At 34.9% G+C, this 24,880-nt stretch overlaps 1 protein-coding gene across 6 annotated transcripts in view; it reads right to left on the reverse strand.

Moving 5' to 3' along the window:
* The window catches only part of LOC122056361, a 47,728-nt gene that overhangs the window by 441 nt on the left and 22,407 nt on the right, over positions 1-24,880 (reverse strand). Inside the window, exons 2-3 of one of the 6 annotated variants that reach the window (XM_042618319.1) lie at positions 1,808-1,909; positions 10-1,498 (exon numbers count right to left, since the gene is read on the reverse strand). In XM_042618319.1, coding sequence (XP_042474253.1) covers positions 10-1,434 — 1,425 coding nt within the window. In that variant the 5' untranslated portion in view covers positions 1,435-1,498; positions 1,808-1,909. Of the gene's footprint in view, positions 1-9; positions 1,529-1,807; positions 1,910-24,880 lie in introns of all 6 variants that reach the window. The other 5 variants (XM_042618304.1, XM_042618291.1, XM_042618313.1 and 2 more) reach the window with 5 other exon arrangements.

Raw genomic sequence — 24,880 nt, forward strand, 5'->3', positions numbered from 1 at the left:
AAGAGCTACCTCCGTAAATAGATCGACCGACTTGTTATGATCCTGCAGCTCCTCTTTTAATGAAGATGAAGAGTTCTTGGTGATGCTGCTGCAAGAAAGTACTTGTATAGAGCATCCAACATCCCAACCACCACAGTCACATTGCCCCCCAGTTCGCCATCTCGTTATGATACCTGATGGACCTCTGCTTTGGATATTTTGGCCACCGTGGAGGTCGGCTGGAACTAAGACAGTTAAATTTTTAGAAGATTTATCTCTACTTATCGACCGACTTCCATTGCTGGTTTCCTGAGAAACTAAGGGAGCCGAGGAAGCATCAACTTCATTTGCATTTGATGTGCCGAGAAATTTAAGACCCCAACCACCAACTGCTGCCTCCCGATCGCAACCTCGTCGATGATCACTTAGAACAACAGCAGCCAACTCATGTTCAGGTGTGCAATCATTTTGAACTTGATCAGGCAGTTTGTTTTCATCATAGCTTCTGAAAAAGGAACTCAATTCATTGAGACTGCAGATGGAATTATTCTTCAATGCTTGGCTTGGATTAAGTATGTTCGTCACCCTCTTACCCAACTCCTTGGCTTTCAGGATGAAGGAACCTGAACTTCTCGTTCCGAGTAAACTTTTTGCATTAGCATTGTATAGAACAAACTCAGTCTCCCTTGTTCTTGATCCATCTGTGCCAAAGGTTAAAAGGTTGGATACTTTCATTTTTCCAAGGATTTCCGATGCATCAGAAACACATTTTTCTGATTTGAAGTTGTTAACTGATCTTGAATGAAACGAGTAGATGTAGTCCTTTCCTTTAGCCTTAGAAGATTCAATTTTCCAGGGCCTGGAAAGGTATACTTCTGAGAAGTCATCACCTACTGTAAATACAAAATAAGGTGTGCCACTCTTCCATTGATATCGAATCTGTCCTTTCATCATAGAATCGTTTGCGGTGGTTAGCATAGACTCGCATGGATCATATCTCTGGCTTGAATCGACATCGGAGACGGGAGTTTTCTCAGAAATTTTCATCACAGAATTAGATTTTTCAAGGATTGTTTTTCTCCTGAATTGTGTCAGCACTGACCTGCAAATAAGAGCTGGACTAGCTGCAGCTAACGCTGAGGCAGTTCTAATCTGACTTTTATCATTGTCAGAATGAGTGTCCATGGTTCCTCTTCTTCCAAGTGTTCCAACTACAGAACCAAATGAAGAATCTACCAGTAGAGTATTGATCACGATAGGCATAGACAATGAGGAACTCATGAAGGTCCTTGCTCCTATGATTGTCACAATCGAATTAAACGACCGTTGAACCTCAGGCCTGAGGACTACATTCAGTGGCCTAGACAACGAGTCGTACACTTCGATGGGTTCTCTAAGATTATTCATATGTTTTGCTCTTCTGCGAGGTTCTAAGGCTTCGAATAAATACTTCATGAGTGTCAAATTGACGGAAGGTAAAAGGAGTCGCTTGAAAGTTTAGTGAGCTCTAAAGAGAGATCTGTGACCTCCATTATCACAGCCAAAGTATCTGCATCAGTTATAAGCAAAGGGAGGGGAAGCTTGAAAAAAAAAAACTCCTATTTTCTTGCAAGTGAAAGAATTTCATGCTCATAATGAAGAATGCTGGAACATCAATGCAGCATGAGAACATTAATATCAAATATATAAAGGGTAGTCAGGTCAGGAAACTCCTCTCAATACCAGATCTCAGAAAAGGATCTATTATATGCAGTATTATCCTACTTTGCAAGACATTATTTTCAAAATTCAAACATGTAACCTCTACGTCACATAGTAATAATTTTACCGTTACGCCAAGGCTTCTCTTCATTGATGCCAAATATATACAATACCAAAATTGTATCCAGACTCATACAAGGATTCCGATGGGATGGAACTCCCACGTAGACTAAAAACACACAAAGAAGATTTTTATTAAATTGGAAGATGATTTATATTTACACTACATCAATTTAAAAAGAACAATCAAATGAAAATGAGGCAATAAGACAATGTAATTGGACTGCTACCCAAACAGTTGTGCCTTCTAAACTAAAAACATACCAAAATTTCTTAACCCTCCAAAATAAAGAATAACTTTTCAACTTTGCTGTGTCCTTAAAAGCTTATTCTCCTAAGGAGATCTTATCAAAATTAATCATTACATGTCAAAACTTAGGATATAACTAAATTCTTTATTGGCAATCTAATTAGTCTGTTACCCAAACTATCGCGCCTTCAAAATTAAAAACATACCAAAAAATAATTACCAACATTACCTTTTCCTTAAAAGCCAATTTCATAAAGAGATCTTTTACCAAAATTAATCATTACAAATCAAAACTTAGCATAGTAGATTCTTTATTTGCATTAGTGTCCTCCATCGAGGACAACACGATGTTAGAGAAGCTTTCAATACGTCTCCCTACAAGTTTTAGCATCATCAACTAGGTTGTCATTTCTTTACTTGCATTAGAAACAATATCATCACTAGCGGTCAGAACAAACTTTGGCATATGAGATTGTAGTCACATTAGGCATTTTCAGTATCTCGAGAACCAAAGAAGTTGAAAATTCCAACCAAATGGATGTTCAAAATTGGATACTGCTTCAATCCCAGGTGATTTCTCCAAGAGTTAAGATAACTGCGTTAAAGAAAACAATTACATTCCTTATTAGGTAGCTAATAGGTATTTGTACTTGTACCTAGACAAGAAGATACGCGAGTTGCAAAACATTGTTTGTCGAGAGAATAACTTCTCCATATAAATTTTTGGATTATTCCTGAACTTATCAATATAGCATTTACCCTTTCTTCTAGCATACCGTTCTTGCATTCCAAAATGCCATTAGATTGTAGTGAGTAGGGGCTATTGTTGGTGAATGATGTCTGACTCAAAGAAAAATTCATTGAATGATGCCCCATATAATCTCTTCTATCACTACGAATTATTTTAATCATTTTGCTAAGATAATTTTCAACCTTATTCTTTTAGTGCTTAAACACTTCAAGTGTCACTTAACGATATAAAGGTGATGCAATACTTCTTTCCACCTCTCATTTGAACAAACTTCATGTCACATGTGGAAGTATGAATCCGTTCAAGAGATGTAGTGCTCCTTTCTATTGAAGAAAAAGGAAACTTTGCTATTTTAGCTTCCATAGAAGTCTCACACTTGTATCTTGTGTCAAACTTAATTTCGGCAATAAATCTAATTTCGATAATTTGCACAAATTATAACTGATATATCCTAAATGGTCATGTCGTAAATCATAAGACTCAATCAAGTAAAAGTTGGAATTTTATTATTCATGGGGAAATCTTCATTAAGGGGTTACATTTGTTTGAAACAATCCTTTTTCAAGGTATCGTTTCACTATAAAGTTACCATTCTTTGTAAGTATCAACTTGTCAACTCAGAATACCAACTTCATGTCGCTCTTCACAAGCTAAACTATGAGGTCTTCTAGTTTCATCTCTGTCATTGTTCTTGAGATAATCCTTGAAGTCCTATATTAGTGATAGCTTCTAGATTATCATAACCTCTTGAAGGGATTTACAAGTATTTATAATTTAGGCATGAATCCCTTGCAAAGTTGCTTTTGGGAATATGATATGAGTAGGTTATGTATGGTTCTAAACATTATTTGATGCACATCTAATTGTATTTGAATATAATCTATGTTTGTTGCACCATATTTCATTATTTATGTCACTCCATTCTATTCATTTAGAGATCTACTCTTTACTTTTTTTTAATTGACTGAACGCAATTTGAAGCGAAAATGGAGCAAAGGCTCACATTGAAGTACTTAGAGAAAATCAGCAACCTAGGTCATGCCATATGGCACGACCATGTGCCTCCCACAGCAGTGCACATGGGCAGGTCGTGCCCCTCTCCACAGAGTTCACATGGCTGTGTCATGCCTAGAGTCACTACCGTGTCTTTACAAGCAGAGAACTACACGACTTGACTGCACTCCCCGGCCATGCCAAATGGCACAACCATGTGGTAGAGAACATGAGGGGACATATCCCCTCCCCTATATAAGGAGATTTTATCCCCTTAGGTTATATCCTTGGTTTGGGGCCCCGCCCATTTCCTTTGGAAAGGGTTTTCCCCTCTAAGGGAATTTCTAGAGCATCCATCTTGGTTGATCCGTATCATCTGTCTTCCTTCAGAGCAAAGGAGAACCTCCAACAACATCAGACTTCATGGATAAGCATTTCTCTTCTCTTTATTTTGTATTGGTTATGTCTCCCTTCGTAATGGACTAGATTCTCTGATTCTTATGATGTATTCTAATGTGATGTTGATGTATAAACTATGTATATGTCATTTCTTTGTTCAATGAAATGTTTATGCTATGTTCTATATGTATTTTGCCTTGTACGTATTTGATGAAATGTGTGTATGGTATATGCATATATATTGTGGTGGATTGGTCACTTTGTAATGGAGAAATGATAGATTGTATGACAATGGATCCTTGTGACAAGAGCCTTTAAGTGGATTTTCTAGAATGATCCTCTTGCTAGGACATCAATCCTCTACAAAGGAATATCTACTTGGAGTTTAGAGGGGTTCTCCCAAATTAATGTTAAGAAGTGACTTGTGTAATCTAGAAATGTATAATCGGGGAGCCCTATGACAGAGGGTTACCTTGAACTGGAGTTTCTAGGTTACGTCTTCTACTTAGTTGCATTAATCTATCGTTAGGAAGTAAATCAAATAACTCTAGAATTGTATACCCCTTGAGCCTAAAGATAATCTTGTAACCAGACTTTCTAAAATTGCTTCTTTACTTAATGGTGTTAAAACTTAGGTAAAATCCCGATGCGATCTTCACAGGATTGTGCTGAACTTTAGTTAGAAATCTTATAAAGTGTAGGCATGAAGGTAACAAGATGAACAATACATAAGGATATTAACTAGCATCATAAGAAACCGAACTCCTAGAATCACTTCCCACCAAACCAATTTCTCTTTCCTAATCCCTCTCACTTCTCTCTCTTTCCTTTCTCTTTATTTCTCTTCCTTCTCTTTCTTGCTTACAAGCGTTCGTGACTAACCAACCTTATGATTGCCTAGATAATTTACCGTGTGAACCCAACTAGTGCTTAATCAACAACCCTATGGGATCCCTCTCACTTGCGGTCACACATCAAGTTTTTGGTGTTGTTGTCGAGGACTTTTTCAATTAATATTAGTTGATTAGAATTTGAGTTACTCTAGACATTTTTCTTTTTGTTTATAAACTCTACATTGTCTTTCTTATTTTACTTCTACATTTTTCTTTCTTGCAATTTAAATTATGCACTTTGTTTTCTAATAGTCTTGTTTTGTAGGCGATTGTGGTAGTTTCCATAAACCTACTAATTGTTTCTACATGATATAATGGGTTTTGGTCTAGCCAATTGTCAAATACAAATACACCTTTAAGGGCTTTTGTCGCGCCCATTGTTGGAAGAGTGAGATCTCCCATTGTACAACCTTCGATTGATGTAAAAAAATTTGAATTTGACCTAGAATTGATTGCTCTGATACAAAAGAATCAATTTGGAGGAGCACCCGAGGAGGACACATATCCACATCTATTTGATTCCATCTATTATTGTAGTACCATAATCTTAAATGGTGTTTCCAGAGATGCAATAAGGCTATGGGGATTCCCTTTCTCTCTAAAGGATAAAGCTAAGGCTTTGTGGTATTCTCTTCCATCAAAAAGCATAACAACATGGGAAGAGCTAGAGACAAGTTTCTTGAATGAGTATTTTCTACCAAGCAAAATAGCTGAACTAAGGAAGCAAATCATGAGTTTTGCACAGATGGATGAGAATCATTGTACACTGCTTGGGAGAGATTTCAAGGACTATTGCATAAGTTCCCTTATTATGGCTTGGAAGAATTGCTGACAATCCACATATTCTATGTAGGGATATCTTTCTCAAATAAGACTCTATTAGATTTAGTTTCTAGTGGTTCTTTGATAAAAAAAAAAAAAACCTAGAAGAAGCATATGACTTTATCGATGATTTGCACAAAACCTTCATGATATGTTAGATAACATCTGGATGTCATATTCTAAAGGAATTCTAGAAGTGTAAATCATGAATATCAATGTGAACGCTAAACAAGAATCTTTGCAACCACTCAGGAATGTTGAAAAATAAATAGAAGATGTCATCAAGCTACAAAATGAGAGGTTCATTCAATTAGAGGCTAAGATGGAGAGATTGTCTTCCCAATCCATTAGACCTCAACTACAACTCTCACAACTTCAGGAGAATTCTTTTTACTATAGCAAATCTGAGTCACAATTTGACAAGCCTTCTCCATTATCAACAAAAGAATCAGATAATCTAAACCTCACCATTCCAACTAGGGTCTACAAGCAACCGATACCATTTCCTCAAAGATTATTCAAAGAGACGCTTCAATAACAAACCATGATCGGCACATTCGAACTGATCAGGAGGAATTTTGATAAATCATTTAAGCACCCTGAGATGTTGGAAACCAAATATGCACAAGTTGCTTATTCTTCTAGAGCTCCATACATTCTACAAATGCAACCCAAGGAGAAATATATTGAATATTGCTATGCCTTAGGGAACTTTAATATAAACATGGGGAATGAAGTCGTGGATCCATAACTAGAAGAAATTGAAAGTTTGGTTGAGGTGGCGTTTGTTGATAATAATTTGTTGGAGTGTATACTGAAAGTCTAATCTTTGTAAACATTCATTATGAATAAAGAATCACATTTGGTCAAATTGTCTACATTTGTTTGTAGTTGTTCATATAATTTATATTGTAGATAACATAGTATGTGGTGTCACATGCAGAAGATGATGTTATCAGTACCTTATAAATTATAAACAGTAGCTCACGACTAAAATGGAAAGGAACAAACCATTAGAAGGTCGTAGTGTAATTAGGTATTAGTTTATCTTGACTATATAATTACACTAGTACACTCAGAGTGTATTGAGTAGGACCATTAGAGGTCGTTTCTATTATACTGACTTTATAAAGGAACAAAGACCTCAGTTATTATGGAAGTGTGTGCTCTTAATCCTAATATAATAACAAGCACATATGTTTGATATTTATTTCTTTAATTTATCAATGGGTGAGATTTAGTTCGATGAATCAATAAACCCGATAAGTTGGGAAATGATATCACTTATAGTGTGTGTTGTTGATTATAGAAGGAAACTGTGTCCTAGAGATACTAGGTTGATAATGTCCTCAAGAGGAGCTCATAAAGATTGTCATGTTAAACCCTGCAGTTAGTCCGACATGATAATAAGGTTGAGTGGTACTACTCTTGGACTTAGATATTAATTAAATGAGTTGTCGTAACTCACTTAATTAGTGGACATCGATATCTTAAACAGGAGACTAACACACTTATAATAAGAAGGGCCCAAAATATAATTTGGGATTAGTGCGGTAGTTCAATGATAGTTCTCTAGTGAAATGAATTATCATTGATAAAATTAAGTTGTGTGTTCGGGCGAACACGGATGCTTAATTTTATCGGAGACCAAAACCAATTCCTCCTCTTGGTCCCTATCGTAGCCTCTTATTTGTAGAGTTCTATACCCACCTATACCCACCTTCATACCCACTCAGGGGCCAAGCTAGCTTGGGAGCAGCTAAGTATAATTTGGGTGGCCCTAGCTTGAACCCAAGCTAGTGGGGGCCGGCCAAATTAAATTAAAAAGGAATTTTAATTTTAATTTTTATTATGTGGAAGAAATAATTTATTAAATAGAATTTAAATTAAAATATCTCTCTTATAAAAAATCTACAAAAGATTAAAGAAAGAGATTAGATCTCTTTCCTTATTTGTAGATTGGTGAGATATTTTATTTTCTCTTTAAAATTATTCACATGTTAATAAAATTAAAATTATAGAAATTTCCTTTTATTAACCATGAAGAGATTTCTAAAGAGAAATTTTATTTTTTAAAATTTCCGGAAACAAATTAGGAAGTTTTATTTTGTTGATTGAAACCCTCCTAATTTGCTTTTTTGATTGTGGCCGGCCATCACAAGTTGATTGGGAAATTTTATTTTATTTTTCTCAATTAATTCATGTCAAGGAAAATTAAGGAAATTTTATTGTAATTAAATTTCCTAATTTGCCTAGGCCAAGGAATATAAAAGAAGGGGTGAGGGTGCATTCAAGAGACACAACATCTATTATTCCTCTCCCTCTTTTGGTTCCTTGGTGTGGCCGGCCATCCTCTCCATCTCTTCCTCTTGTGGTGGCCGAACCCTTCTCTTCCATTGGAGCTCTTGTGGTGGTCGGATACTACTCGGAGAAGAAGAAGAAGAAGGAGAGAGAGCTAGCATCTCTTGGAGCTTGGTTAGTATTTTGGTTTTTCTCCTTGGTGAAGTTTTCCTTTGTGACCGAACCTTGCTTGGAGGAGAAGAAGGTGGTTGGTGGTTTCTCATCTCGGTAGATCATTGCCCACACAACGTCCGAGATTAGAAGAGGAATACGGTAGAAGATCAAGAGGTTTTTCTACAAGGTATAACTAGTAATTTTTCTTTCCGCATCATGCTAGTTATTTATGGAAATAATACCAAATACAAGAGGCTTACGTTCTAGAATTTTGAATATGTTTTTCGAAGTTGTGTTCTTTTGTTTTTTCTTTTCCTTGTGATTTGATTGTTCTTTTTGGTTAACCTAAAGTTATTTTAGGAAATTAAATATTATCTTTCTATAAAAGGTTTTGTCTAGTCGGTGGTGGTTGCTCCCATATCCAAGAAGGCCATGTGCCACGTCAGGACTGGGAACCAATTATGGAAATTAATATTTAATGGAATTAATAACTTAAGGAGACTTGGTCGAACGTGTTAAGTTCCGCAGGAAGTCAAAACTTAAAGAACAAATAGATTAAGTTTTGGATCAAACGTGTTAAGTTCCGCGATCAAAATTTAATTTAAAAGAACACATGGTAGCTACGAAAAGGTTCAGACCTTTGTACAAAATTTTTGTACAGTGGAACCTATAGGTTTTCCGAGTAGCAACCATCAATTGGTATCAGAGCTAGGATTTTGCCTCTGTTTATTTGGTATTTAGTTTAATTATGCACATGTCATACATAATTTAGGCAGGTTAATAGTAGGATGTGCTAACTTTGTGGTTGCAGGATCTAACTATTATGGCTTTTAGTTATTATGTGTGTGATTGGACCCTTGGACATGTCAAGGACATTTATATGTGTGTGCATGATTGTATTAAAATACAGCAGGAGCTGTATTTAGTTTTATTAGGATTTTATTTTTGATCTAGATACATGTACATTCCTTTTATGGAATATAGGATCAAAATGTAAAAATTCTATTTATGTCATGGATCGAATCTTGCAAGCGTGGAACCTTCTAAGGACCAAAGGCGCAGCGGAAGAGCAAGATGGATGCGATGACTAGACCCGATGGCGGTGGCCAAATATGGCAGCAGTTAGGATGACAACACACTGAGGACAACTAGAGATAAAAGCCATAATAGTTGAAATTAGATTTTCTATTTATTGCTTTTATATTGTGTTAGTGCATGTTAGTTTACAAGTAAAGTAGGCTAGCATAGTTAAAATTCCTCATTTATAAATAACTAAGTGGGAGAGGAATTTTAAATAAATCCCATGGTCTCCATTATTGGTTTGTAAGTGATGCAAACAAGCTTGCGTTGGCTCTGAGTGCCTTCCTCCATAACGGATGAGCTTGTTTGCGGATCACTAGAATATACTTCCATTTATGGATGACTATAGGAAGTTAATTAAGAGCGTGTGATCTTCCCCAACGGAAGGGGCATAATCTTATTAATGGACTTAGTGTCAAGTAATGGTATACACTTAGACACATCCAATAGTATCCTCCCCAACGGAGTCACCGCTATTATTCGTGTGACCAAATAATACCAACTATTAATTTTATTTGTCAAAAGTTAGGTTGACAAGATAATAAAATTAATGGGTTAAAACCCTCCTTTTACAAATGTTGAATTTGTATACGTCCACACTAACGTGGCATACAAAATTCACGGTGTTATGAGGTGTTGGTTAATTTAAAATAGTATTGTTTGAGGAATCAATATTATTCTAATTTAGAGTTCTGACCAAAAGTTATTTGTGATTCTTAGGATGACTTTCAACCCACTGTCCATCATACTTCAACAAAATAGACTTACTGGACCTAATTACATAGATTGGAAAAGGAACCTGGACATTGTTCTGACTGCTGAAAGCTATAAATTTGTACTGACTGAACCTTGTCCTGATGCACCCACTGGTGAATCTACCCAAGAGGAGATTGAATATCATAAGAGATGGGTAAAGGCAGATGAGATGGCGCGGTGTTATATTTGGCTTCAATGTCAAATGTATTGCAACATCAACATCAAGATTTACCTACAGACTATGATATTATGAACAATCTCAAGGAGCTCTTTGGTCATCGGGATAGGCAAGAAGCTATGAGAAAGATAATGACACCACCATGCAAGAGGGTACAAGGGATCATATCCTAAAGATGATGGCTTATCCGAACGATACCGATCCTTGGAGGAGAAATTGATGGAAACCCGGATCGATATGATCCTCCAACGCTACCTAGAAGTTTTGAGCAGTTCCCTTGAACTATAATATGAATAAAAGGATTTATTCATTAGGGGAACTACTGACGGAACTGCGGCAGAAGGATTATTTCGTCACAATTCTCAAATTCACTTTTTGAAAATGGTTCTACTTCTAAACCGAAAGGAAGAAGAAGAAGAAACAAGTTGCTCAGAAACAAAGTGAATAAATCTCGAGTACGGATTTAAAGCTGGAGTGAAGAAGCAGAAGGGCAAGTGCTTCATCTATAAGCAGGCAGAAGGCGGGCTGTCCTCGTAGGAACCAAAACAAAGGTATATCTCATGCTCTAGTTGTTGAAACATGTTTAGCGATGTTATCTACCAGACCTGGTGTGTAGATACGGAGCCATTGATCATGTCTGCAATTCCTTGCAGGGGTTCCAGAAACCCGGCGACTATTTGATAGAGAATGCTACTAAGGTGGCAGCTGTTGCAGTGGGAGACGTCTACTTATCTTTTAGTAGAAATAAAAATTTGATTTTAAGAAATTGTCTTTATGTACCCAGTTTTAGAAAGAATTTAATTTCAGTTTCTAAACTGTTTTTAGATGGATATTCAGTTTCTTTCAGTAACGATGTAGTTATTAAAAGAAATAAAGTGATTATCTGTTCTGGTGCATTAGTTGGCAATTTGTATACATTAAATCCAATTTCTTCCACAAAGCAAAACATGGAAATTTATAACTCATCTTCTAATTCTAAAAAGAGAAAAGAACCTTCGAAAATGAACCAAGCATATCTTTGACATCTAAGGCTTGGTCATATTAACTTAAGTAGGATTCAGAGGCTTATAGCCGATGGACTTTTGAGTTCATTAGAGTTGGAAAATTTTCCAACTTGTGAATCCTGCTTAGAAGGTAAAATGACCAAAAGGCCATTCAAGGCCAAGGGGTATAGAGCCAAAGAAGTGTTAGAATTGGTTCACTCTGATTTGTGTGGTCCTATGTCTGTCCAGGCAAGAGGAGGTTTTGAATATTTTGTCTCTTTCATAGATGATTATTCAAGATACGGATATATTTACCTAATGCGCCGCAAGTCCGAGTGCTTTGATAAGTTCAAAGAATACAAGGCTGATGTGGAAAAACGATTAGGTAAAAGTATCAAAACACTACGATCTGATCGTGGTGGCGAATACCTCTTAGGAGAGTTTAGGAATTACTTATCAGAAGCTGGGATTCAATCCCAATTGTCTGCACCTGGAACACCCCAACAGAATGGTGTAGCAGAACGAAGGAATAGAACTCTTATGGAGATGGTTAGATCGATGATGAGTTATTCAGAATTACCAAATTCATTTTGGGGATATGCTCTGGAAATGACAGCGCACATTCTGAACTTATTACCTTCTAAATCAGTTTCTTCTACTCCCATAGAATTGTGGAATGGGCGAAAACCCAGCCTAAGACATATTCGATTTGGGGTAGTCCAACACATGTGCTAAAACCGGATCTTGATAAGTTAGAATCTCGTACAGAAGTTCGCGTGTTTGTAGGATATCCCAAAGGAACGAAAGGTGGTTTATTTTATAGTCCTAAAGACCAGAAGGTCATTGTTAGCACCAATGCCCAGTTTTTAGAAGAAGACTATATAATGGATCACAAGCCCAGTAGTAAAGTTGTTTTAGAATAACTTAGAAAGGACATGTCTACTTCAGTACCAACAGTATAAAATGAAGTACCACAAGAGACTACAACACTTGTCACACAAGATACACAACCACAGACAGTGCCTCGTCGTAGTGGGAGGGTTGTAAGGCAGCCTGAAAGATTCATGTTTTTGGGAGAGTCTTCGGACTTGATCCCGGGTAAACATGAACCTGATCCACGAACATATGACGAAGCACTCCAAGATATAGATGCAGCATCTTGACAAAAGGCAATGAATTCTGAAATAGAGTCTATGTACTCTAATAAAGTCTGGGAGCTTAGAACCACCCGATGGTGTAAAAGCCGTTGGATGCAAGTGGATCTACAAAAGGAAAAGAGGAGACGGGAAGGTAGAAACCTTCAAAGCTAGGCTTGTAGCGAAGGGTACTCAGAAGAGGGAATCGATTATGAAACCTTTTCACCGGTGACCATGCTTAAGTCTATCCGGATACTCTTATCCATTCCTTGCTCATATGGATTATGAGATTTGGCAAATGGATGTCAAGACAGCTTTCCTTAATGGAAGTCTTGAAGAAACATCCATATAAAGCAACCGAAGGATTTATTGAAAAAGGCAAAGAGCATCTAGTGTGCAAGCTCAATCGGTCCATTTATGGATTAAAGCAAGCTTCAAGATCTTGGAACATCCGGTTTAATGAAGTAATCCAGTCATATGGATTTATTCAAAGTTCGGATGAGTCTTGTGTATATAAGAAGTGTAACGGAAACGTGGTGGTATTTCTTGTACTATACGTAGATGATATTTTGTTAATTGGCAACAATGTCAAGGTATTATCAGACGTAAGGGTATGGTTGTCCAAACAATTTGATATGAAGGACTTAGGAGATTGTGCACACATTCTTGGGATCAAAGTTATAAGGGATCGTAAGAAAAGAATGTTGTGTCTATCCCAAGCTTTATATATAGATACAATCCTTACTCGTTTTAGCATGCAGGATTCCAAGAAAGGTTTCTTACCTTTTAGACATGGAGTAGCTCTATCTAAAGAGATGTCTCCAAAGACATCGAAAGAGATAGAGGACATGAAAGCAGTTCCTTATGCTTGGTGTAGGAAGCCTAATGTATGCAATGCTTTGTACGAGACACGATATCCGCTTTTAGTGGGCATGGTCGTGAGATATTAGAGTAACCTCGACAAGGACATTGGAAAGCATATATTAAAGTACGAGAAGGACTAGAGATTATATGCTAGTTTACCAAGAAGATGATCTACTCCCTGTGGACGGATTTTGATTTCCAATCGGATAGGGATAACATAAGTCTACATCGGGCTATGTGTTTACTTTAGGAGGTGGAGCCATTTCATGGAGGAGTGTTGCGTTTTGGACTCAACCATGGAAGTTAGTATGTAGCAACCTCGAGGCTAAAGAAGCAGTATGGCTCAGAACTTTCTAATGGACTTAGATGTGATTCTGGTTTGCCCAAAATCATCACAATTTATTGTGATAATAGCGATGAGATTACAAACTCGAAGGAACCACGAGCTCATAAGGTAAGTAAACATATAGAGCGCAGTACCACCGATACGAGATAGTGGAGCGAGGAGAAGTTGTCATCGCCAAGATTGCATGAGGCCGATCCTTTCACTAAGGCCCTTCCAAAAGCTTTCGATCGGCATGTGGAGGGAATGAGAATCAGATGTATGGTAGAAGATATGGCAGCTTAGTCATTAGTATAAGTGGGAGATTGTTGGAGTGTATACTGAAAGCCTAAGCTTTGTAAACATTCATTATGAATAAAGAATCACATTTGGTCAAATTGTCTACATTTGTTTGTAGTTGTTCATATAATTTATATTGTAGATAATATAGTATGTGGTGTCACGTGCAGAAGATGATGTTATCAGTACCTTATAAATTATAAACAGTAGCTCACGACTAAAATGGAAAGGAACAAACCATTAGAAGGTCGTAGTGTAATTAGGTATTAGTTTATCTTGACTATATAATTACACTAGTACACTCAGAGTGTATTGAGTAGGACCATTAGAGGTCGTTTCTTTTATACTGACTTTATAAAGGAACAAAGACCTCAGTTATTATGGAAGTGTGTGCTCTTAATCCTAATATAATAACAAGCACATATGTTTGATATTTATTTCTTTAATTTATCAATGGGTGAGATTTAGTTCGATGAATCAATAAACCCGATAAGTTGGGAAATGATATCACTTATAGTGTGTGTTGTTGATTATAGAAGGAAACTGTGTCCTAGAGATACTAGGTTGATAATGTCCTCAAGAGGAGCTCATAAAGATTGTCATGTTAAACCCTGCAGGTGGACTTAGTCCGACATGATAATAAGGTTGAGTGGTACTACTCTTGGACTTAGATATTAATTAAATGAGTTGTCAGTAACTCACTTAATTAGTGGACATACGATATCTTAAACACAGGGAGACTAACACACTCATAATAAGAAGGAGCCCAAAAATGTAATTTGCGATTGGTGCGGTAGTTCAATGATAGTTCTCTAGTGAAATGAATTATCATTGATAAAATTAAGTTGTGTGTTCGGGGCGAACACGGGATGCTTAATTTTATCGGGAGACCAAAACCAATTCCTCCTCTTGGTCCCTATCGTAGCCTCTTATTTGTAGAGTTCTATACCCACCTATACCCACCTTCTATACCCACCCAATAGGGGCCGACCAAGCTAGCTAGGGCCGGCCTAGGTATGAATTTGGGTGGCTGGCCCTAGCTTGAACCCAAGCTAGTGGGGGCCGGCCAAATTAAATTAAAAAGGAATTTTAATTTTAATTTTTATTATGTGGAAGAAATAATTTATTAAAGAAATTTAAATTAAAATATCTCTCTTATAAAAAATCTACAAAAGATTAAAGAAAGAGATTAGATCTCTTTCCTTATTTGTAGATTGATGAGATATTTTATTTTCTCTTTAAAATTATTCACATGTTAATAAAATTAAAATTATAGAAATTTCCTTTTATTAACCATGAAGAGATTTCTAAAGAGAAATTTTATTTTTTAAAATTTCCGGAAACAAATTAGGAAGTTTTAATTTGTTGATTGAAACTCTCCTAATTTGCTCTTTTGATTGTGGCCGGCCATCACAAGTTGATTGGGAAATTTTATTTTATTTTTCTCAATTAATTCATGTCAAGGAAAATTAAGGAAATTTTATTGTAATTAAATTTCCTAATTTGCCTAGGCCAAGGAATATAAAAGAAGGGGTGAGGGTGCATTCAAGAGACACAACATCTATTATTCCTCTCCCTCTTTTGGTTCCTTGGTGTGGCCGGCCATCCTCTCCATCTCTTCCTCTTGTGGTGGCCGAACCCTTCTCTTCCATTGGAGCTCTTGTGGTGGCCGGATACTACTCGGAGAAGAAGAAGAAGAAGGAGAGAGAGCTAGCATCTCTTGGAGCTTGGTTAGTATTTTGGTTTTTCTCCTTGGTGAAGTTTTCCTTTGTTGCCGAACCTTGCTTGGAGGAGAAGAAGGTGGTTGGTGGTTTCTCATCTCGGTAGATCATTGCCCACACAACGTCCGAGGTTAGAAGAGAAATACGGTAGAAGATCAAGAGGTTTTTCTACAAGGTATAACTAGTAATTTTTCTTTCCGCATCATGCTAGTTATTTATGGAAATAATACCAAATACAAGAGGCTTACGTTCTAGAATTTTGAATATGTTTTTCGAAGTTGTGTTCTTTTATTTTTTCTTTTCCTTGTGATTTGATTGTTCTTTTTGGTTAACCTAAAGTTATTTTAGGAAATTAAATATTATCTTTCTATAAAAGATTTTGTCTAGTCGGTGGTGGTTGCTCCCATATCCAAGAAGGCCATGTGCCTCGCCACGTCAGTACTGGGAACCAATTATGGAAATTAATATTTAATGGAATTAATAACTTAAGGAGACTTGGGTCGAACGTGTTAAGTTCCGCAGGAGATCCAAGTCAAAACTTAAAAGAACAAATAGATTAAGTTTTGGATCAAACGTGTTAAGTTCCGCAGGCGATCCAAAATTTAATTTAAAAGAACACATGGTAGCTAGGAAAAGGTTCAGACCTTTGTACAAAATTTTTGTACAGTGGAACCTATAGGTTTTCCGAGTAGCAACCATCATAATTGTGGCGAAGATGATCATTATGAGGCTTTATATAATATTGATCCTGATGATGGAGTATTTTATCCTACTTTTGATAGTATGGTGGATGGAAATGTAGGGACTTGTATTGAAGAAGCAATGCCCCAAAAATCACTCCATTTATCTGTACAACCACTCAATACTATAGATATTGCAGGAATTGAATTTGATAACATTGGAAGTGTAGGGACTTGGTCCCAAGAATCACATACTTTAGTGGCGGAACGTCTTGAAGAGGTAGCTAACAAGAAGGAGCCCAAATTCTCATTACCAGAACCTCAAAAAATCACTTTTAAAGAAATAATGGTAGTAGGCAAGGTACCTACCTCAACTTGTAGGATCCCACTACAATAGTGGATGTTGCAACCAAATCGTCTGCAACCACCTGGAAATACTTTCAAGGAAACAAAGATGGAGGGAGCGATACTAGACCATTTTGATCTAAAGATGAAGGCTCTCTCCATTATATGGGTCATTGGAAGAAAAGTCCAGAAGTATCTTACTCTAGCCACAACGATATTTAGATAAGCCCAATAAGAGGTCGAGCTAAAGACTTAAAACAAGTATTTATTGGGAGGCAACCCAAGTTATTTCTTATTTTTATTTAAATTTTTCTTTATCCTTACCCTAACTCTCTACTTAGTTTTTTTGTCTAATATTCTTTATATAGGATTCAAAGATTAGGAGGAGTGCGACTACTCGATGGAGAAGTTAATGACTTGGGCATTTGCATGCATCATTTGGTAACTTCTTGGGATCATTTGGTAACTTCTCTTACTTTAAATCTCCTCTGCATTATTTCTAGTTTTCATTGGAACAATAAAAAATTTAAGTCTAGGGGGATGTGTAGGGTTTAGATTAGTTTTTGTCATATTTCTTTTTGTATAATAAAATATTTCTAGTTGCCTCATACATCATATTATGATTATTTGCCTTTAATCAAAATACTAGCATGTTTATTCTAGATTTCATGTGGCTTATTGTTACTTATGGTGAAAGTATATCTAGTGATCTATCTTTTTCTATCAATGTTAAGCATGAAGTGAGCAATATTTTTACTGTAAGAATTTAAGTATTAGCCTTGTTTTAGGATCTTCCTACACTTTACCTACCTTTGATGGTAGATAACTTTGAAAATATTTATAATTCATAGAACTTGATTAATACTAGTATTTTTGTGGTGACCTCTTAATTATATTTTAGTTACTAGATGATCTCAGATCATGACAACTTACTTCAAAAAATCAAAATCCCTATATTTATATTTATATATTTGTATTTGTGTTAGTGCTTCATCTTTAAAGCACTAAAAATAAAAATCATTTCAATAAGGGGTAAATAATAGTTATTGTGAGTGGAAACTAACAATTTACCGAGACTGAGTTTGGTTACTAGGGAAATAAATATTATATTTCTCTTGATTCCGAGCACTCCTTTGAGACCTTGTGTAATTTGAGATATATGAACCATGCGTGTGGCAAGTAAGTGTCTATCACTGGGAGTATAAAGAACACGGTCATATAATAACTTGACTAGGCTTAGATATTGAAAACTTGAAAAATTTAGGGTACTATGGTACTGAGCATGGAGAACTATTACATAGGTCATATTCAAACTATTCTTGTATCTTGCTTACTAATAAAATCATTTGAGAGGATTAGACTGATTCGCTAGAGAATATGATGCACTATTAGCCACATGAGTCTAGATTACAGTTTTTACTTAAGAACAAGTAAAGATTTAAGTTTGAGGTGTGATGTGCATAGGTTATGTATGTTTCTAAATATTATTTCATGCACATCTTCTTGTATTTCATGAATATAATCTATATTTATTGCACCCTATTTTATTATTTATGTCATACTTTTATTTTATTCATTCAAATATATGCTCTTTGCTTATTTTTATTGTTAGGACACAATTTAGAGTAAAACTGGAGTAAAGGCACACATTAAAGCACATAGAGAAAATTAGCAACCCAGGACATGCCATATGGCAGAGTCGTGTGCCTCTCACAACAATGCGCATGGGCAGGCGTAGTCATGCCCAGAGGCGCGGTCGTACCTAGAGGCATGGTCATGCTCAGAGGCACGACCGTGTCACTCTCCACTGAGTTCAACATGTCCGTGTCATACCTAGAAGCACGGTCATGTCTCTACTAGTAAAGAACCACACGGCTTGTCATGCTAAAAGGCATGACCATGCCTCTTTCTCCCAACGACCCACATGGCCATGTTTTGCCTAGAGGCACGATTGTGTCTCTACGAATAGAGAACCACATGGTCAATTGTGCCAAAAAGGCATGGTCATGTGTCTTTTCTCCAGTGACCCACACAACTCGATCGTGCCTTGAGGCACAGCCAAGCCACCTTCTTTCGTTGGCTACATGCCTCGGGCATGCCAAATGGCATGGCTGTGTCAAGGAGAACACGAGGGGGCAACCCCTCCCCTATCTAAGAGGATTTTCTCCTTTTAGATCATATCCTTGGTTTGAGGCTTCGTTCTCTTCATTTAGGAAGGGTTTTCTCCTATAGAGGAAATCCTAGAGCCTCCATCTTCGCCAATTCCCACCATTCGTCCTCCTCCAGAGCAAGGAGCACCTCCAACAATGCTGAACTTCATGGATAAGTATTTATCTTCTCTTTATTTCATATATTAAGTTGTAGGATACTATTTCTTTGTGTCTTGGTTGTGTCTTCCTTCACAATCGAGTAGATTATCTAATTCTTAGGATATAGGGAGTATTTATGATGTGATGTTGATGTATGAACAATGTATATGCTATTTCTTTGTCCAATGAAGTCTTTATGCTATGTTCTATGTATGTTTTGTCTTGTACATGTTTGACGAAATGTGTGTATAGTGTATGCATATGTATTGTGGTGGATTGGTCACCTTGTAGAGAAGTGCTAGATTGAATGACCATGGAGTCCTATGATAGGAGGTAACCCTTTAAGCGGACTTTCTAAAGTGATCCTCTTATTAGGAGACCAATTCTCTACAAACGAATATGTACTTAGAGTTTAGAGAGTTTTTCCTAAATTAATGTTAAGAAGTGACTTGTGAAATCTAGAAATGTATAGCCAGGGTGCCCTGTGACAAAGGGTAACCCTTTAACCAAACTTTTTAGGTTACTTCTTCTACTTAGTTACATTAATCTATCATTAGAAAGTAAATCAGATTTCTCTAGAATTGTATATTCGGGGATCCTCAGGGTAATCCTTTAATCAAATTTTCTAGAGTTGTTTTTTTACTTAATGGTATTAGAACTTGGGTAAAGTCCCTGGTGCGATCTTCGTGGGGTTGTGTCAAACAGAAGGTAACCCTTTAACCAAACTTTTTAAGTTACCTCTTCTACTTAGTTGCATTAATCTATCATTAGAAAGTAAATCAGATTTCTCTAGAATTGTATATTCGGAGATCCTCAGGGTAATCCTTTAATCAAATTTTCTAGAGTTATTTTTTTACTTAATGGTATTAGAACTTGGGTAAAGTCCCTGGTGTGATCTTCGTAGGGTTGTGCCAAACTTTAGTTAGTATATAAGGGCATTAACTAGCATCATAATGAAACCGAACTCCTAGAATCACTTCCTCTAAACCAATTTCTTTTTCCTAATCCATCTCGCTTCTCTCTCTTTCTCTTCCTTCTCTTTCTTGCTTATAAGCATCCATGGCCATCCAACCTTCTGATTGTCTAGATAATTTGCTATACAAAACTAAATAATACTTAATCAATAGTCTATAAGGGATCGATATTTTTAGTATCTAATGACGTAGCCGTGCACTTGTTATCACACATCAGAATACAATTAAAGTCCCATATTAGAAATACATGGAAAAGATCATGAGTTTAAAAGATGAAAGATATCTCTATTGGTATGAGATCTTTTGAGTCTAAAAATAAAACCATAAGGACTTAAGCCAAAGTGGACAATATCATACTGTTACGCTTCCACAAGTGCACGGATTCGTCGTCAATAATAAAGAATCTCGATACCACGAGGACTAGTTATAAACACTAGTGATGACACACTTAGGATTAACTACACTAGCGATGGTTGAAAGTAATCTAAGAAAAGAGATTAGAAAGTGGAAATGAGAACTAGCAACGAGAAGAAATCAACCTAGTTAATAAAGAGTTCTAGGAGTTCGATTTCATTGTGGTGATATTGATGTATCACATACTATCCTATACTCATTGTACATCAGCATGCATTCGCCGAAAGCTAAAGTAACTATCCTTAAGCACCAAACAAAGACGATCCCTATGAAATCCTATTACGGTTAACCTCTGTCACTAGGGTGACTCGGTAGATCACAAGGATACAACTCTAATTGATGTTATCAAAGATAGAATTAAGGAGCTTAGTTTGGTCTCTTACTTCCTTGTGAAGGAGTCGCCTCTCCTTTCAAGGAAGTACCCTAGATGTCCGTGAACGGGTTACCCATGTCACTAGGGCCCTCGGGTGTATGATATAAGGTATTCCTTCTACGAGGTTGGCAAGTCCTACACAATCAATCAACACGACAAAGCGATCGAGTAGTCGAAACAAAGCAAGCGAAATCATCCAATGAATATAAGCATAATATGAGTCTTACATCAAAACCAATCCACAATTACTCCCTCATCCTAGAACAAGGACTCTACTCCATAGACGCCGGAGAAAAACCCGAAGACATGATGTATTTAAACATACAAATTCTTAAACACAAAGAGAGAAAGAAGAAGTATGCTTATCCAATGACGACGAGTGATCTTCGGATCCAATCCTTTTCTTCTGGAGTTGATGTGGTGATGAAAGATCGTTGGATTGATGTCCTGGACGGCGTGGAACGACACCAGAGTGATTCTCCTATTGACGGCTCGCCTCTCGGCTCTCTCCCCCCGAAAAAGGGTTAAAACCCCTTTTATAGGCTAGGGCGCGGCGTGGCAGCACGACCGTGCAAGGATATCACAACCATGCCCTTTCTTGGCTCTGGGTGCGCTGCACGACCGTGCCAATTGGCACGGCCTTGTGATGCTGGGGCTCGGCTCTAGGGACACGGCCGTGCAGTGTTACATGGCCGTGTACTGCCTGGTCTCGGTCATGGGGGGCACGGTCGTGCAAGGTTGCACGGTCGTTCCTTGCTTGACTGTTGACTGTGAGGCACGATCGTGCGGGGTTGCACGACCGTGCTCAGATCCCTCTCTGGATTGGCCACACGATCATGTCCACCCCCTAGGGTTTTCTCCATCTGGCTTCACTCACCAAGACTCAGTATTCGGTTACCCAGGGATCATGTCCTCCAGACCTATTGAATCCACTTGGCTTCCATGATCTATTGAGATTTCCCTTGACTACTCAGTATTCGGCTACCCAGGGATCAGGTCCTCCAGACATATCGAATCCACCTAGCTTCCACGATCTACCGAGATTTCCCTTACCTAGTCTACAACTAGGACTTCCCATGATCAAGGTCCATGAAACATAATTAAATATATTGGTCGGATATTAAAACCTTGGAGGTCGATTGTACCAATACGCTTAAGGTTAGTAATATTTACCGTACTACTCCTGTCAGTAGCGATTTAAATGACTTGTATGATAATCTAGATAATCACGAAAATACCCCTAGTATGGTTCCTTCTTATGACAATTTAGATTTGAATGATTTAGTAAAGTTCAAAAATTCAATTTAAATTAAGAAGTTAGAATTAAATAAAAATCTAAATTTATGAAGTCAATCAAGACTTTGATCAGATCAACAGTAACTTTGACTTGATCAAATACAACATTGACTGAATCAACTTAAATAAATTAATTAATAAAATCTTAAAAATTTAGAAATAATAATAATTTAATTAATTTAAATATTAAGATAAATTCAATTTTAAATGATAAAAATGATGAAATCAATATAAATCTAGATAAAATTAATATATTTCTTAATAAAATATTTTATAATTTAGATCTAAAAATTTCTACCCAAAAGAAAATTTTAGATACTAAAGATAATATCTCAAACAAAGATAATCTAGTAAATTAAAAATTAAAAATTTAAATTTTAAGGATAATTCTATAAATAAAAATATTCTAATAACTTCAACTAAATTAATCAATAATATAAACTTAAAAAGCAAAGAAAATATAAATATAAGGATGAATTTAAACACTAAGGTAAAATCAAAACAAAATCATACAAATTCAAAAATATAAATTAATAAAAACTTAAATATTAAAAAAAATCTTTCCAATAAAGACAATTTAACAAACTTAATTAATTAAAAATTAAAAACTTAAACTAAACTTAAATTTAAATTATTCAAACATTAATTAAACCTTAATTAGGACTTAATTATCTTAATTAAACTTAATAAAACAAAATTTATATGATTCAGGGGAGACACCAAATTAATTTACATCTCTAAAATATATTCTACTCGTATGGATAGTTAGGATTAGACTAAAAAAATAATTTGACGCTTGTTCAACCAAGTACCAGGGTGGGGCAAGAAGTATTTTAGGAAAACTTGGACTAGGAAGTTAAGCTGGGTAAGTCGTACCCTATTTGGTCTACATAACTAAGTGATACTAACTGAAACTACTTGTCACATCGTAGACTAGTCATACCAAGATTTATTAATAGAAAAATTAAATGTCCAATTTCTTCAAAATATTGTGTCTAGAAATAGTCATTATTCTGATATCCAAAAAGACCCCTATGCCTCGCCACAGCTTAGAACTTATTTTTGAAATGTACATTTAATTGACTAATAGTTAAACCTGAATATAAATCAAAAGATCAAAAAATCAAATGATATTCAAATTAAAATTTTAATATAATTCATCTCACAAAACTATAAAATTACTTTGATTGAAAACTCAGATCGAGTGAGATGAAAAAAAGATAAAAACTTAAAATTAAAATTTAATTAAACTCAGACTTAAATTAATATTTAATTAAACTTAAGTAAAACTAACTAAGAATAAGTAAAATTTAGATTAAAAATTTTTTTAAAACAATTTTTAAAATTAAATTAAAATATAAAATTATTTAAAAGCCAAATTAAAATTATTTTAAAATCCTCTTATAATCACATTAAAAATATTTTTTAAAATTATTTTAAAAATATTTCAAAATTCATTTAAAAGATATTTTAAAAATTCTTTTATTTGATTTTTTAAAAATCATTTTAAAAATCAATTTAAAATTCTCCTAAAAAATAATTTTAAAAATCTTTAAAAAATAATTTTAAAAATCCTTTTATAAATCATTTAAAAAATACTTTTAAAAATATTTTAAAAATCACTTTAAAAGGTTTTAAAATTTTTTTTTTAAAAATGTTTTTAAAAATATTTTTAAAAGTTTATAAAAATGTTTAAAAATGATTTTTAAAAGTTTATAAAAATGTTTAAAAATTATTTTTAAAACCAATTTAAAATTATTTTATAAAATCTTTTAAATTATTTATAAAAATCATTTAAAAAAAATCTTTCAAAAATCTTTTAAAAATTATGTAAAAAATATTTTTAAATATTTTGAAAAATCTTTTATAAATTGTCAAAAAAATTAATTAACTCAATGCTAATTAAAAATTTACTTTAATTAAAAATTTAAGCTAATTTACTCTAATTAAAAATTCAATTTAATTAAAAATTTAGCTTAATTAAAGATTCAATTTAATTACAAATTAACGTTAACAAAAAAATCAATTTAATTAAAAATATAACATTTACCCAATTTAAGTAAAACGTTAAACTAAATTCTTTCAATTAAAATTTAACATAAATTTAACTTTAATTAATAATCTAACCTTATTAACAATTAAGGTTAACATTAATTGAATATTTAATTTAACCTTAATTAATACCTTAATTTAAATTAAATTAATTTAATTTAACTAAGTCAATTTAACTCAACCAAATTGCTTTGTCAATTAACATAATATTTAAAAAGGTTAACTACAACCTTAATTAAAACTTTAACTTTACTCTAACTCTCTCTAAATTTATCTTAGTCTTAACTTAACTTAAACTTAATTTAATCTTAATTTAAATGAATTAATCGTTTATCTCAATTTAACCTATCTTTAATTAAATACCTTAATACAATTTTAACTTTATCAAACTTGCAACCTAATTAACTTAATTCAACTTTAATCATTAAGGAAATAATTAATCCCTCTAAACTCATAAACCTATCATATTTACAAATTTAATAATTACAAATATGTTTTTCTATCTGAAAAGTAAGACACTAGGTTAAGGGGGAGGAAGTGCTTTGAAAATATGTTGAGCAAGTTAATTAACACGTCTTAAATAAACTCAATCCCTAGTGTCAAATTAAGGGGGAGTGTCAACTAAAGGGGAGATAATATTTAGAAAAAGAATTTACTTACAAAAGAATTTTCAAAATTTAAACTTGTCAATAATTTTCTAAATTTCCTTATTGAAAATTACTTTGAAAATAGCTT

The sequence above is a fragment of the Zingiber officinale genome, chromosome 1B (genome assembly GCF_018446385.1).
Source record: "Zingiber officinale cultivar Zhangliang chromosome 1B, Zo_v1.1, whole genome shotgun sequence".
NCBI classification, from domain to species: domain Eukaryota; kingdom Viridiplantae; phylum Streptophyta; class Magnoliopsida; order Zingiberales; family Zingiberaceae; genus Zingiber; species Zingiber officinale.